The sequence below is a fragment of the Chiloscyllium punctatum genome, chromosome 44 (assembly GCF_047496795.1).
Source record: "Chiloscyllium punctatum isolate Juve2018m chromosome 44, sChiPun1.3, whole genome shotgun sequence".
Classification (NCBI taxonomy): Eukaryota; Metazoa; Chordata; class Chondrichthyes; order Orectolobiformes; family Hemiscylliidae; genus Chiloscyllium; species Chiloscyllium punctatum.
The window spans coordinates 48760777-48777847 of NC_092782.1; the positions used below are offsets into that span (position 1 = coordinate 48760777).

General features: G+C 43.1%; 1 protein-coding gene across 15 annotated transcripts in view; it reads right to left on the reverse strand.

Moving 5' to 3' along the window:
• Positions 1-17071, reverse strand: part of col7a1l (collagen type VII alpha 1-like) — a 428727-nt gene that overhangs the window by 211169 nt on the left and 200487 nt on the right. For all 15 annotated transcript variants that reach the window (XR_011955318.1, XR_011955319.1, XR_011955320.1 and 12 more), the window contains 2 exons: positions 11626-11670; positions 10932-10994 (listed from right to left, as the gene is read on the reverse strand). Coding sequence is in view for 12 of the 15 variants with exons in the window: in XM_072562892.1 (XP_072418993.1) it covers positions 10932-10994; positions 11626-11670 (108 nt within the window). In the remaining 3 variants the exon portion in view is untranslated. The remainder of the gene's footprint in view (positions 1-10931; positions 10995-11625; positions 11671-17071) is intronic.

Genomic DNA, 17071 nt, shown 5'->3' on the forward strand with positions numbered 1-17071 from the left:
AGATAAAGTAATATTAATCATTCTGATTGAGCTTGAAGGAAAAAGTTTGAAGATAGTACCTACATGGTTTACATGACCTAGAAATTGGATTGCACCCAAATCAGGGAATTAATCTACTGTCATGTACCTGCTTCAAGAAGCTAAGATCTCCACAAACTGCATCCCAGAACTAAAAAAATGGGCTGTGTGTCCCGTCTTTGGATCTAGAATTTCAGTGTCATATCAAACCATACTCCACAAGTCCTTTCCAATTGTATAACACATTGGCTGATCTTAATTGGAAATTGTGTCCAATTCTGGGTACCACAGATTGTGGATTGTGAAGTCATAAGAGAAAAATTACAAGTATGCTGAACTTCAGTCATGTGGAAAGATGGGGTAAGTTGAGAGGTGATTTGATTGAGATTTTTAAAATCATGAGGGATCAAGGCAAAGTACAGACTGTTCTTATTGGTAGAAGGATCTGTTTTAAGGTTATTGGCAAACAAATCATATAGAAAAAAACAATTATACTGTGCTTAGTGAGGATCTGGAATGCAGTGCCTGAGATTGTGATGGAAGCAGATTCCATCATGGCTTTCAAAGAATAGTTTTCTGAAGAGGAAAATTTGGAGAGATGCAGGGAAAACGTGAGCTGCAGCTCCAAGGAAATTGCTCTCACACAGAGCTCAATGGCTTCTTTGTTTATTGTACATAATCCATGATTTTTTAAATTGCAGAGAAAAACAAATCATCCAGATGTCAAATTAACACTATTCAACATGACCATTTTTTAAAGCATTAATTAAATGCTGGAATATGTGTTTCAAAATGTGGCCTTTGATTATGTATCCATTGAATCGGCAGAATATCCATTCTCATTAAAACATTCCAGGAAAAACAAGGTAATATCTCTTATTTCTGTAAATGCTTTAGCTTTACCTGAGTTCTGCATTCCTCCAATTCTGGCATCTTGCTCGTTGGCAAGTTTCCAAGGCTCCAACATTGGTAGCCCTAACCTCTGCAGCCTTGGTCCGACATGGTGTGAAATTTTCTTCTTAAGCATCATTATCTCCCTTCCTCTCTCTCTTAATTTAAGATGTTCCTTAAGCCTTATCTCTCTGACCAAGCTTTTGGTCACCTGTTCTGATATCTCCTGATATAGGTTGTTGTGAAATATTACATTTCTATGATATACCATGGAATGTTTTTCTCCATTAAAGGCAACATAAAAATGTCACTGGCTATTATTGCAAAGGTGTTTAGCCTAGGAGAATAAATTACTGCAGGATATTGAGATTAAAGTAATAGACTGAATCTGTCCCAAAACTACATGGGTTTTAAAAATTCATTCATGGGATGTGAGCATTGCCCACTTCTTCCAGTTCTGTCTATAAGCACCTTCTAAATTAAGGAGGGATATTTCTGAGTCTTGCCTAGATGACACAGGCAAGTGAATGTTGGAAAACTAAGTGCAGTGATCAAAGTATTGTCTGATATTCAAATATATGTTGCATTCAGTGGATTCTGAGGCCCTCAGCATAAAATCAGGAAATCTTTTGTTAAAATTACAAAATGATTCAATAATTTTTTTTAATGGAAACTTTTCACATAAGTTTAAAATATATGTTTCATGCCTTCTAGATATATTAAATTTGAACATAAAGAAAAGCCAATGGGTTCTACTAACCATGTAATCTTCTCCACTCGAATTTCCTTTACAGATCCCTTTCAGATTAAAAATTAACAGCTATACAGTGAGGTTTTCTGGTTGGTGAGATGTCTTCCCGGTGTAGATTTATTTTTGTTGTTAACATATTGTTTAATAAAGCTCACAAGGAGAATTTTACTTGCAAGACAAGGTTAGCTTTTTTTAGTTTACATGGAATATTTATTATAATATTTTCCAAATATTAAGCACAAAATACAAAATTCAACTTTATAAACATTATTCTTTATGATGTTTTAATACACTGTAACAGAACAATGAATTATTCTGATTAAACAAAATAATTTACGTGCAATTAAGTATTTTAAGAGAGTTGAAATGCCAGTAAGACACTGGTAACTCAAATTTAGAAATTTATTGGGCATTATAAATCCTTTTTGAATTCTTGAAAGAAAATTCTTTCCATTGTCCTTTCTCAGAGGTAAAGTCTTTGCTGAAACTATGCTGTGTAGTCTGTTCATGGACGGTTGGATTAAATGAAGTTTGAATTGTTAAGATCAAGGAAAGGTAGCTACACAAATCCAATTATTTTAATAGATTCAGTCTTTAATATTTTTACTTCTATTGGGTGAGATCATATGCTCGCTGGGGAAGCTGCTTACTTCAGCTGGCTAGCTGTTTCGCATGTGGTTCAGGATAATACCAGTGGGGCAGGGTTCAATCACTGTTCTGGCTGAGGTAGACTTGGGCCAGCTTCTTTGTCGTGCCCCAGAGCAAAATCATGGCATAAGCAATGATTAAACTATGTGTCAAGTTCCTGGGATTAAACTATGTGTCAAGCTTTCTTGGACTCTTCATGGTTACAAAGGCCCAATAACGTCTCTTCTTCCTCAGGCAACTGAGGAAATTTGACACAATGGCGAATACCCTTGCCTAACTTTATAGGTGGGTAAAAACAATGACTGCAGATGCTGGAAACCAGATTCTGGATTAGTGGTGCTGGAAGAGCACAGCAGTTCAGGCAGCATCCAAGGAGCAGTAAAATCAACGTTTCAGGCAAAACCCCTTCATCAGGAAAACAGGCAGAGAGCCTGAAGCGTGTGTGCCATCGAGAGCATTCTGTCTGGATATATCACTACCTGGTATGGTAAATGTACTATTCGAGATAGGAGACAGTTACAGAGAGTGGTGAACTCGGCCCAGACAATCACAAAGGTCAACCTCCTATCTATAGAATCCATCTACCAGGCCCCACTATCAAGGAAAGGCCGCCAGCGTTCTTAAAGATCCATCCCATCCTGGCAATGTTTTTCTACAACCTCTATCATTGGGGAGAAGGTACAGAAGCCTGAACACACGCACCAGCCAGTTTTGTAACAGTTTCTACCCTCCTGTTGTTATAATACTGAATGGACTCACAAACATTCACCTGTACCTGTGTTTTTGTTTTTTGCCACTGTTCACCTATTGTTTACTATCTATGCTACTTAACTATGTGATCTGCTTGTAATGCTCACAACACAAAGCTTTTCACTGTGCCTCAGTACACATTATAATAAATTCATTTCAATTTAATTCAATTCTTCAGTCGAGATTGCTATCTGGAGAAGAAACAGAATATAGGAGCAGGAGGAGGCCATTCGGCCCTTTGAGCCTGCTCCACCATTCATCACGACTATGGCTGATCATCCAACTTGATAGTCTAATCCTGCTTTTGAAGATCTCGACCCTCCAGGGAGGGGTCTCTTGATTCCTGAATTGATCAAATAATCAACAGGAATACAATCTGCTTCAGCAAGATTTCACAGTTTATCAAGATGTCGGGCACAGGTTTGTCCAGCAACACAGAGGTTTAGAAGCTCCTGTGTTCCTTGGAGAAACTGCACAATTTCACTTGGAACAAAGGCAATTTTTATATGTTTCTTAATTGCAGAGTAAATCCAATAAAGTGTAATAAAATGACATAATGGACAGCAGGTTAACCCAAAGATATTTCCTGGGAAACAAAGTTGTTTACTAAACATTATCTCTTCCCACCTGCATTTCAAGGTTAACTAAGATGGTTAGTAATGTCCTGTCTAGCTTAGTTAATTCCATGCTGTGAAGGGTCCATTGATCTGCTTTACCTTTAATTCAGTTAGCTCAACAAGACAGGAATGCAGCCTTTAGCAGGGTGAGAAGCCATTTTAAACATAGTGTTAATTTGCAGCCATTTTGTAATGTTACTTTGCATTGAGAAGCCATTTTGTGGTTAATAAAAGCATGCTTGAAATGTTGCTCCTGACAACAGCCTAAATCCAGATTTTAGATCCTCACTTGCTCCCCCTAATCTTTGATGCCATTCACCCCAACTGCTATAACTAACCACCTCTTGAATACATTCAATGTTGTGGCACCAACTACTTCCTATGATAATGAACTCCACAGGTTCGCCACTCTTTGGGTGAACAAATGTCTCCTCATCTCTGAATGGTCAGTCCTGAATCCTCAGACTATGACCCATAGCTCTGGATACATTCACCATTGGGAACATCCTTCCTGCATCTACCCTGTCTAGTTTTGTTATCATTTTATAAGTCTCTATGAGATTCCACCCCACCCACCAATCGTCTAAACTCAAGCAAAAACAATCCTAACCTAGTCAATCTCTCCTCATACGTCAGTCCCACCATCCCTGGAATCAGCCTGGTAAACCTTAAATGCTACCCTGAAAGAGCAAGAGCGTCCTTCCTTAGAAAAGAAGATCAAAATTGCACATGGGTGTTTAAATAATGCCAGATTTATCTACCATTGTCACTCAGGGGTGATGTATAAAATGGACAATCTCAGGGCTTCCCAAAGTGGGGTCAGGACCCCAACTGGGGTTATGAGCATGGATTGTGGGATTGTGAGCTGTTAGACAGCAATGACTGCCATGAAGCTCTGATTAAATTATAACAATGGTATTCCATGCTGACTAAAAGGTTCCCATTTACCAGTCTTGTCCTCCCCTTTTCACACTTCTCACCTAGGGGTTGTGACGATTTTCATGTCTCTCTGAAACACAGGGAGAACTAACCATTTGGATACAGAACTGGCTCAAAGGTAGAAGACAGAGGGTGGTGGTGGAGGGTTGTTTTTCAGATTGGAGGCCTGTGACCAGTGGCGTGCCACAAGGGTCAATGCTGGGTCTAGGAGAAAGTGAGGACTGCAGATGCAGGGAATGTAGGTAGCGGTGCATGGCTGCAAGAGTGGAGCGGAGGATCCAGAGGGAAGTCTGTTGCTGGAGGCTTCAGTGCTGGGTCTACTACTTTTCATCATTTATATAAATGATTTGGATGTGAACATAAGTATAGTTAGTAAGTTTGCAGATGATACCAAAATTGGAGGTGTAGTGGACACCTTAGATTACAGTGGAAACTTGATTAGATTGGCCAATGGGCTAAGGAGTAGCAGATGGGGATTAAGTTAGATAAATGCGAGGTGCTGCATTTAATAGTAAGGCCCTAGGGAGTGTTGCTGAACAAAGAGACCTTGGAGTGCAGGTTCTTAGCTCCTTGAAGGTAAAGTCGCAGGTAGATAGGATAACAAAGAAGATGTTTAGTATGTTTTCCTTTATTGGTCAGAGTACTGAGTATACGAGTTGGGAGGTCATGTTGCAGCTGTACAGGGCATTCATTACATCACTTTTGGAATTTTGCATGCAATTCTGCTCTCCTTCCTTTTGGAAAGATGTTGTGAAACTTGAAAGGATTCAGGAAAGATTTACAAGGATGTTGCAAATGTTGGAGGATTTGAGCTACAAGGAAAGGCTGAATAGACTGGGGCTGTTTTCCCTGGAGTGTCAGAGACTGAGGGGTTACCTTACAGAGATTTATAAAATCATGAGGGGAATTATTAGGATAAATAGACAAAGTTTTTTACCTGGGGGGTGGGGGAGTCCAGACCTCCAGGGCATAAATTTAGGGTGAGAGGGGAAAGATATAAAAGAGGCAAAGGGCAAGTTTTTCATGCACAGGGTGATGCATGTATGGAATAAGTTGCTATAGGAAATGATGGAAGCTGGTACAATTACAACATTTAAAAGGCATCTGGATGTGTATATGAGTAAGGAGAGTTTAGAGGGATATGGGCCTAGTGCTGGGAAATGGGACTAGATTAGGTTAAGATATCTGGTCGACTTGGACGAATTGGACTGAAGGGTCTGTTTCCCTGCCTGTACACCTCAATGACTCTATCAGCTCATAAATATCAGAAAATAAATCAATACAATATTCCAATTACACTTAGTAACCAGTAATAACAAGCAATTAAATTAATATTATTTTTAGATTCTGGGCAAAACCTTATATTTTATATACATTTTAATTAAAATTGATTACTTTTTAATCCTTAAATATTTAAAGCAGATGAATATTTTAGTAATATTGGGAAGTTTTAAATATTGTTTTTCTTCTTGCAAAGTTCCCTTTGCGGTTATTGCAAGAAAGTTTTTTCATTTAACATGATGACATATACTTAAGTAGTAACATGGTAAAAATAGTTTCATTGAGACTATAATTGATCAATTAAAGGCCAAACAAAGCATTATGTCATGATTAATTTTGATTTCATGCTAAATTGTCAATGTGATGCGGAATGAAACTGTCCTTGAAATCAAACCGTGTTCCATGAATATTTAATTGTATCCTGGACTTCTTTTTTAATGGAAGTGTTAAGTCATTTTAAATAAATGGATGACACCTCTGAAAGGATTTTCATTTGAATTAATTAAACATTCACCCATTTTTAATTTTAAGATATGTGTCTTGTTATTAAGTCAATTTTTGTCAACTCCAGTGAAATATATTTTCAACCTCCATTACTAAAGCAATGTTTGAAGTAGTCGAGACCGTGGTGCTGGAAAAGCAGAGCAGAACAGGTAGCATCCGAGGAGCAGGAGAGTCGATGTTTCAGGCAAAAGCCCTTCGTCAGGAATGAGGCTGTGAGCTGAGGAGGTGGTGAGATAAATGGGAGGGGTGGGGTGGGGCAAGGGAGGGAAGATAGCTGAGAGTGCGATAGGTAGATGGAGGTGGGGGTAATGGTGATAGGTCGGAGAGGAGGGTGGAGCGGATAGGTGGGAAGGAAGATGGACAGGTCATGAGGGTGGTGTCGAGTTGGAAGGTTGGATCTGGGATAAGGTGGGGGAAGGGGAAATGAGGAAACTGGTGAAATCCACATTGATGCCGTGGGGGTTGGAAGGTCTAGAGTCGGAAGGTGAGGTGCTCCTCCTCCAAGTGTCGGGTGGTTAGGGAGTGGCTATGGAGGAGGCCCAGGACCTGTATGTTCTTATCGGAGTGGGAGGGGGAGTTGAAGTGTTCAGCCACGAGGCGGTAGGGTTGGTTGGTGCAGGTGTCCTGGAGATGTTCTCTGAGACGCTCTGCGAGTAGGCATCCTGTCTCCCCAATGAACCATATACATCGCATCATCCTCTGCCATTTTCATTACCTATAAAAGGACCCCACCATCAGATATATATATTTCCCTCCTCATCCCATCTCTGTTCCCTCCGTGACTCCCTCATCAGGTCCACACCCCCCACCAACCCACTGTCCCCTTCTGGCACCTTCCCCTGCCACCACAGGAATTGCCCACACCACCAGACACCCCCCCACCCCACCTCCATCCAAGTCCCTAAAGGAGCCTTCCACATCCATCAAAGTTACACCTGCACTTCCACAGATGTTATTTACTGTATCTGTTACTCCCAATGTGGTCTCCTCTATATTGGGGAGACAAGATGCCTACTTGCAGAGCGCTTCAGAGAACACTCTGGGACACCCACACCAATCAACCCCACCGACAAGTGGATGAACATTTCAACTCCCCCACCACTCCGCCAAGAATATGCAGGTCCTGGGCCTCCTCCATCACCACTCCCTAACCACCCAGCGCCTGGAAGAAGAATGCTTTATCTTCCACCTCAGAACCCTCCAACCACATGGCATCAATGTGGATTTCACCAGTTTCCTCATTTCCCCTCCCTCCCTCCCCACCTTATCCCAGATCCAACCCTCCAACTTGGCACTGCCCTCATGACCTGTCCTACCTGTCCATCTTCCTTCCCACCTATCCGCTCCACCCTCCTCTTCACTGACCTACCACCACTAACCCCACCTCCATCTACCTATCGCACCCTCAGCTATCGTTCCCCCTTGCCTCACCCTCCCTCCCATTTATCTCACCACCTCCTCGACTCACAGCCTCATTCCTGATGAAGGACTTTTGCCTGAAACAACAACTCTCCTGCTCCTTGGATGCTGCCTGACCTGCTGTGCTTTTCCAGCACCCCACACTCTCGACTCTAATCTTCAGCATCTGTAGTCCTCACTTTTGCAATGTTGGAAGTAGCCTAGCCTGTGGCCTAGCTTTTGGCTGCTGGCATTGCAACAAGCCCATTCTGTACAAGATCATGAATTGACCAGCGTTAAACAGTGAAATACATTCAGATAACTCAAGAAGCCATAATTACACTTGGTGATATAACTGCTTGATGAATTAGCCATGGTAAATACAGGATTATAGGGGTAGGGTAGGGGTTTGGGCATGGGTGGGATGCTCTTCAGAAGGTTGGAGGAGACTCGATGGATTGTATGATTTTTTGATTCTACACACTTTATCCTTGAACAAATCCGATGGAGGAGGCCCAAGATCTGCATGTCCTTGGCAGAGTGGTGGAGGAGTCGTTTTTATAAATGACTTGGATGAGGAGGTTATGGGGTGGCTTAGTAAATTTGCAGATGACACAAACGTTGGAGGTGCCATTGATGTATAGAGGGCTATTGCAGGCTTCAGCGGGACATAGGATGCAGAGCTAGGCTGAGAAATTGCAGATGGAGTTCAACCTGGATAAATGCGAATTGATGCATTTTGGAAGGTCGAACTCAAATGCTGAATATAGGGTTAAAAGACAGGATTCTTGGCAGTGTGGAGGTACAGAGGGATCTGGGTGTGCAAGTACATTGATCCCTCAAAGTTGCCACCCAAGTGGAATAGATTTGTTCAGGAAGCATATGGTGTTTTGGCTTTTATTAACGGGCGATCAAGTTTAAGAACTGCAAGGTTTTGCTATAGCTCTACAAGTCCCTGGTGAGACCACACTTGAAATATTGTGTCCAGTTCTAGTTGCCCTACTATAGGAAAGATACGGATGCTTTGGAGGGGGTGCAAAGAAGGTTTACCAGGATGCTGCCTGGACTGGAGGGGTTGTCTTATGAAGAGAAGTTGATTAAGCTCGGAGTTTTCTCTCTGGAGAGAAGCAGGAAGAGAAGTGACCTGATCGAGGTATACAAGGTAATGAGAGGCATGGATAGAGTCAATAGCCAGAGACTTTTCCCCAGGGCAGGATTGACTGGCATGAGTGGTCATAGTTTGCAGATATTAGGAGAAAGGTAAAGAGGGGATGTCAGAGGAAGGTTCTTTACACAGAGAGTTGTGAATGCATGGAAGGTGTTGCCAGCTGTGGTGGTGGAAGCAAAATCATTAGGGACATTTAAGCGACTGCTGGACATGCACCTGGACAGCAGTGAATTGAGAAGCGTGTAGTTTAGGTTATTTTATTTTACATTAGGATTAATCCTCGGCACAAAATTGTGGGCCGACGGGCCTGTTCTGTGCTGTACTTTTCTATGTTCTATGTTCTAAATGCAATTTTTATTTCCTTCCTTTACTATTTATCATACCCATCTAACATTCCACATTTTATAATATATTTAATCTAAGTTATTATGTGCTATAGGGAATAAATTACTGACTGTTACAGCTGTTATAAATTCAAGTTCTTTTTTAAAAGAAGCCTGGCTATGTAGTCATTTGTGAAGAACAGAAGTTCACTTTGAGGTCAATACCAATTGTCAAAAGTGAAAGCCTAGTAATTAAAGCTTCAAATGACATTACATATTTGAATTGGTAAACTGAATGGAGCACCTTAATTTCCCAAATCTCTGACAGAATCTGGATCTGTGTGGATATATGAGTGATCCTGTGTAAGTGAAAAAAGAAATGAAGTTCAATTCGCTGGAATGTTTCTGCAGAGAGACATCCACATGAAGGCCTGCAGCATACCAAGAAAGGATTAACACCTCAAATAATTCACAAGGCTTGGACAAGTAATAGTTTTACCAGGTGAGACATGTATTTGTTGAGTTTTAGAAGAAGTTAATGGTTATGTTAAGATTTCCTTTTCAAGTGCTGTCTGGTCTTTAATCTTGGAAAACATATGATTATGCATTAAGTATAAAATGAATTAGGAGCAGGAATAAGCAATTTGGTCCCATTGAACCTGCTTTGCTATTTAATAAGATCATTGGTGATCTGACAGTAGGCTCAACTCCACATTTCTTCCTACCCTGATTACCCCTTGACTCCCTTGTCAGCCAAGAAGGTATCTACTTGTGCTTTAAAAATATTCAATAACCCTGCCTCAACCGCTCCCAGGGGAGAGAGCTCCAAAAACTCTCAATCCTATAAAGAAAGATTTTTCCTCATTTCAGTTTTAAATCAGTGATCCTTGGGTCAACAACCAGCATTATTATTGACAAAAATAATCCTTAAATCTGCAATAGTTGTCGGCCACAGCATGAAATTTTCTAGTACATATGTGCAAATATTTTTCCTGGCTATAACATAAAACAGTGAATAACCTTGTTTATTCGGGAGGTCCTTTCTCAGTGTACTTTGCCTATCTTTTCCTGATATCTTCCAACTTGGTTTGCTCAGAAAGCTGCCATTTTGCCTACATATGCCCATTCAGTAAATTCTTCTTCAGTCTCCAATGAGGATAGGGAAGTTTGCTGATGGCAGTCAAGAGAGGCATGAAGCTGAATATGGTCTGGCCCCCTATTCAGTACTCTGTTGAGTGTACTCACTACTGTTTTGTCACCTATTCTAGGTGAGAAATCAAAATGGCACTGAAAACAATCTACTTCCATTTTCTTAAATGTTGTGAAGTCAACCTGTTTTCTGATAACAGTCGGTCTTTTTGTTGAAAACCATAATCTCATCCAATAATGTGATAAAAGAACCTGGACTCTGTTTTTCTCAGGAAATTATTCTCAAAATGACTTAATTGTCTCCATTGTTATTGTTCAGAAAGCAGGGCATTGGAACAGTGGCTGTCGAGGTGTTTCATTCAAAGGATTCAATTTTGGAATGTTCCATGTAAATCTGTTTGGCTTAAGAGTCCCCATTTGGGATTGGAAATGCAGCACTAACATTACCTTCTCAGGTTGTGTTTAGTACATTACTTGATCCTGTTATTGCTTACCTTTGATGCATAAAGATGTGTATTGGTAATATTGGAAACACCATCTAGACTAGGATCGTCTGCCTGCAACACAAGGAGTGACATATCACAGCTGCCCAATGTATGTGCCTTTGCAGCCTAGCTTAAATGCCCTCAAGAGTTGAGGTCATATGAAGAGAAGTAACATGTCATAAAGTCCCTCCAGTTTTCAATTAATCATTAATTAGATTGTGGTTGATTTGTATTTCAACTCTATTTCTGTCTCAAATCCATCCCCTTGATAGTCCCAACAAAAACTTTCAAGGAAGTTCAATAGAAATTCTTCAAATTTAGTCACAAAAACTTTATTTGGCCCATGATTGACAATAACTGAAGCATCGTTCCTTTCTCTTTCTATTCCAGCTGTCTTGTGATAAAGAGCAGTATTCCATATTGATTGCTTTTTGCATTTCTCTATTGGTTTTTAATAATTTGTGTTACTTGACTGCTAAATTACTTTGTTTCTCTGCAGTTCCTAATTTTATATCATTTTAGAAAATATGCAAATTTATGTAAAGTGAAAAACACCTTAAATTTATCCACATAACAGTCTTTTGGCTTTATTCATTTGCCAAAATAAGGTCTTGGTCCTTAATTTTGACACAGTGAAGATGAAGGAGGATAGACAGGTTGTGAGACTATATACTTACAATTAGCAACAAGAAAGGAAATTTACCATTGATGTCTGCTTGCTTTTATGCCTCCTTGTCTTTTGCTTTTCCTGTTTAAAGATGCAAGAAGAAATTAAGATTTAATGTTGCACAAAACAAATAGGATGGGCACTTTAGGATACGGCAGGCAAGTTATTCTAATTGCACTGTATATGTGTGTAACCCATAAATTAAGCACTGTTGTTTCTAATCTCCCTTGTGGCTCCCAGTGAGATTAATGAATTCCCCATGCCAATGAGATATAAGCATTTGTGTTTCTGGGTGTTGCACTGAAATTTCAAGGCCCCGAGGTTTAGTCACAGCTTACTTGACGGTTGATTCGTTGAATGCGGTTGGTGGAACCATAGAATATTTCACATTGTATGTGAAGTGAAATGGGAGATGCACAACAATTAAGTGGAATAGTTTTGCACTTTGAAAGTTTGGGTAGGGCTACCAATGACAAGTCACAGATTTGATGTGGATGAACATGGTGTCAGGTATGGCACTTCACAGCACAAATGAGAATACAGTAAGGTACCTGGACACATTGGTTTATGTTGCACTTTGACTTCAGCCAAGTATGGCCTACTCTTGGCATCACAGCACTGCTCTGCATTATACTGTCACAGTTTGGGGCATGGGTTGGGTCACAGAGCCTGAGCCAATGATTGTGGTAGGCATGTCAAGAGCAGAGACCTAAGATTGGGGGTTGATTTGCAGGAGTACAGGGTCAGGTCAGGAGTAATAATAATGAGATGACAAAGTGGAAAATGGTGGGAAACAGTAATTGCATTCTTTAATGTGGGATTTCTTTTTTCTGTGTAGCTGGCATTCACTGGGACTGAGTTTCCTGAAAACCATTGATGCTAGCACATACATTCAAAAGCCTGACCATTTCTGGGCCCAGTGCTTTGACTTTTGAGCCACCAAGACAGCTGCTACCATTTTCTTCCAAAGGCACTTACTGGGAGCTTGAAAACTTTGATTATTAAGATTTTAAACTCAGTTCTATCACGTGATCTTGCTACTGCCCCTGTTCTGAAACCAAGTAACTATATAATGCAGCAGAATGTCTTTCACTACCTTTCCTAATTTTGCTCCCTGATTATCAGAAAGGCCTTTTCTTAACATCTCCCTATGGTCAAAAGGATTCAGGTCACTGATCAGTCAAAACACCTATCATAGCTTTGGTAGCTGGTCAGTGGGTGTCTCTGGGGAATACTGATATTGTTAGCTGTTTACAATATTTGTCTATGGTTCTACTGAATTCTGCTGGACAACCTCAGTGAAAATTGTCAGAACAGAAATTGTGTTCAATGAACTATGACCCCAACTAACCATGTCAACCATCTGTCGCTTTTATCATGCTGTCTTCTGCCAGTCAGATTAATGCCAGTCACTATACTTCCAGGCCCACCTTAGTCGGGTCTGTCATGATCTGGCCATTGGGCACTTTTCCATCCAGCAGCAAACTATTCTTTTCTGGACCTGTAACAAGCTCCTGCCTTCAACAATGACCACTTCTTAAATCTCAGGTTGGCAAATTCTTATTCCTTCTGCTTACTAAATTCTCAGATACCTTCTTTGTCAGTACGGACTAAGAATCAATGAATAAAATTAAAAGAAAATACAAGGCATTTGAAGATGCAACAGCCCCTGGAAAACAACAGCAACATTCACATTGTCCTCCTGCTAAAATAAGTTTCCAACTGGAAGAAGCTTGCATCCTAATGTGGCAAGAGGCAAATGAACCCTGGTCACCCCCAGTTCAAGCTCTTCAAAATTCAATTTAAAAATGGGGAATGACAAGAATGACAAAGGTTAAGTCAGGTTTTTCAAGGTATTACAATCAAGGTGAAGTGGACAAGGTCCTGACGGCAACCAAATCACCTTTTACCTTAAATCTGAAACCCCTGGTCATTGACCTCTTTACTACAGGTTGGGAAGGTTTTATCTGGAAACTTTGGGATCTGTTGGTGTATAGACTTGTAGGCAATGATAACTTTACTAAGCAATAATTTTTCCTAGGTAAAAACAATGACTGCAGATGCTGAAAATCAAATACTGGATTAGTGGTGCTGGAAGAGCACAGCAGTTCAGGCAGCATCCAACGAGCAGCGAAATCAACGTTTCGGGCAAAAGCCCTTCATCAGGAATAAAGGCAGTGAGCCCGAAGCATGGAGAGATAAGCTAGAGGAGGGTGGGGGTGGGGAGAGAGTAGCATAGAGTACAATGGGTGAGTGGGGGAGGAGATGAAGGTGATAGGTCAAGGAGGAGAGGGTGGAGTGGATAGGTGGAAAAGAAGATAGGCAAGTCGGACAAGTTAAGGAGACAGTAACTGAGCTGGAAGTTTGAAACTAGGATGAGGTGGGGGAAGGGGAAATGAGGAAGCTGTTGAAGTCCACATTGATGCCCTGGGGTTGAAGTGTTCCGAGGCGGAAGATGAGGCGTTCTTCCTCCAGGCGTCTGGTGGTGAGGGAGCGGCGGTGAAGGAGGCCCAGGACCTCCATGTCCTCGGCAGAGTGGGAGGGGGAGTTGAAATGTTGGGCCACGGGGCGGTTTGGTTGATTGGTGCGGGTGTCTCGGAGATGTTCCCTAAAGCGCTCTGCTAGGAGGCGCCCAGTCTCCCCAATGTAGAGGAGACCACATCGGGAGCAACGGATACAATAAATGATATTGGTGGATGTGCAGGTGAAACTTTGATGGATGTGGAAGGCTCCTTTAGGGCCTTGGATAGAGGTGAGGGAGGAGGTGTGGGCACAGGTTTTACAGTTCCTGCGGTGGCAGGGGAAAGTGCCAGAATGGGAGGGTGGGTCGTAGGGGGGTGTGGACCTGACCAGGTAGTCACGGAGGGAACGGTCTTTGCGGAAGGCGGAAAGGGGTGGGGAGGGAAATATATCCCTGGTGGTGGGGTCTTTTTGGAGGTGGCGGAAATGTCGGTGGATGATTTGGTTGATGCGAAGGTTTGTAGGGTGGAAGGTGAGCACCAGGGGCGTTCTGTCCTTGTTACGGTTGGAGGGGTGGGGTCTGAGGGCGGAGGTGCGGGATGTGGACGAGATGCGTTGGAGGGCATCTTTAACCACGTGGGAAGGGAAATTGCGGTCTCTAAAGAAGGAGGCCATCTGGTGTGTCCTATGGTGGAACTGGTCCTCCTGGGAGCAGATACGGCGGAGGCGGAGAAATTGGGAATACGGGATGGCATTTTTGCAAGAGATAGGGTGGGAAGAGGTGTAATCCAGGTAGCTATGGGAGTCAGTGGGTTTGTAAAAAATGTCAGTGTCAAGTCGGTCGTCACTAATGGAGATGGAGAGGTCCAGGAAGGGGAGCGAGGTGTCAGAGATAGTCCAGGTAAATTTAAGGTCAGGGTGGAATGTGTTGGTGAAGTTGATGAATTGCTCAACCTCCTCACGGGAGCACGAGGTGGCGCCAATGCAGTCATCAATGTAGCGGAGGAAGAGGTGGGGAGTGGTGCCGGTGTAATTACGGAAGATCAACTGTTCTACATAGGCAACAAAGAGACAGGCATAGCTGGGGCCCATACGTGTGCCCACGGCTACGCCTTTGGTCTGGAGGAAGTGGGAGGATTCAAAGGAGAAATTGTTAAGGGTGAGGACCAGTTCGGCCAAACGAATGAGAGTGTCAGTGGAAGGGTACTGTTGGGGACGTCTGGAGAGGAAAAAACGGAGGGCTTGGAGGCCCTGGTCATGGCGAATGGAGGTGTAGCGGGAATCCCTCTACACCTCCATTCGCCATGACCAGGGCCTCCAAGCCCTCCGTTTTTTCCTCTCCAGACGTCCCCAACAGTACCCTTCCACTGACACTCTCATTCGTTTGGCCGAACTGGTCCTCACCCTTAACAATTTCTCCTTTGAATCCTCCCACTTCCTCCAGACCAAAGGCGTAGCCGTGGGCACACGTATGGGCCCCAGCTATGCCTGTCTCTTTGTTGCCTATGTAGAACAGTTGATCTTCCGTAATTACACCGGCACCACTCCCCACCTCTTCCTCCGCTACATTGATGACTGCATTGGCGCCACCTCGTGCTCCCGTGAGGAGGTTGAGCAATTCATCAACTTCACCAACACATTCCACCCTGACCTTAAATTTACCTGGACTATCTCTGACACCTCGCTCCCCTTCCTGGACCTCTCCATCTCCATTAGTGACGACCGACTTGACACTGACATTTTTTACAAACCCACTGACTCCCATAGCTACCTGGATTACACCTCTTCCCACCCTATCTCTTGCAAAAATGCCATCCCGTATTCCCAATTTCTCCGCCTCCGCCGTATCTGCTCCCAGGAGGACCAGTTCCACCATAGGACACACCAGATGGCCTCCTTCTTTAGAGACCGCAATTTCCCTTCCCACGTGGTTAAAGATGCCCTCCAACGCATCTCGTCCACATCCCGCACCTCCGCCCTCAGACCCCACCCCTCCAACCGTAACAAGGACAGAACGCCCCTGGTGCTCACCTTCCACCCTACAAACCTTCGCATCAACCAAATCATCCACCGACATTTCCGCCACCTCCAAAAAGACCCCACCACCAGGGATATATTTCCCTCCCCACCCCTTTCCGCCTTCCGCAAAGACCGTTCCCTCCGTGACTACCTGGTCAGGTCCACACCCCCCTACGACCCACCCTCCCATTCTGGAACTTTCCCCTGCCACCGCAGGAACTGTAAAACCTGTGCCCACACCTCCTCCCTCACCTCTATCCAAGGCCCTAAAGGAGCCTTCCACATCCATCAAAGTTTCACCTGCACATCCACCAATATCATTTATTGTATCCGTTGCTCCCGATGTGGTCTCCTCTACATTGGGGAGACTGGGCGCCTCCTAGCAGAGCGCTTTAGGGAACATCTCCGAGACACCCGCACCAATCAACCAAACCGCCCCGTGGCTCAACATTTCAACTCCCCCTCCCACTCTGCCGAGGACATGGAGGTCCTGGGCCTCCTTCACCGCCGCTCCCTCACCACCAGACGCCTGGAGGAAGAACGCCTCATCTTCCGCCTCGGAACACTTCAACCCCAGGGCATCAATGTGGACTTCAACAGCTTCCTCATTTCCCCTTCCCCCACCTCATCCTAGTTTCAAACTTCCAGCTCAGTTACTGTCTCCTTAACTTGTCCGACTTGCCTATCTTCTTTTCCACCTATCCACTCCACCCTCTCCTCCTTGACCTATCACCTTCATCTCCTCCCCCACTCACCCATTGTACTCTATGCTACTCTCTCCCCACCCCCACCCTCCTCTAGCTTATCTCTCCATGCTTCAGGCTCACTGCCTTTATTCCTGATGAAGGGCTTTTGCCCGAAACGTTGATTTCGCTGCTCGTTGGATGCTGCCTGAACTGCTGTGCTCTTCCAGCACCACTAATCCAGTATATAATAATTTTTCCTAGTCCTGTGGTATTGTAGGTTTATGTCTAAGCTTCATCCTTTTAAAAATAGACCTGGA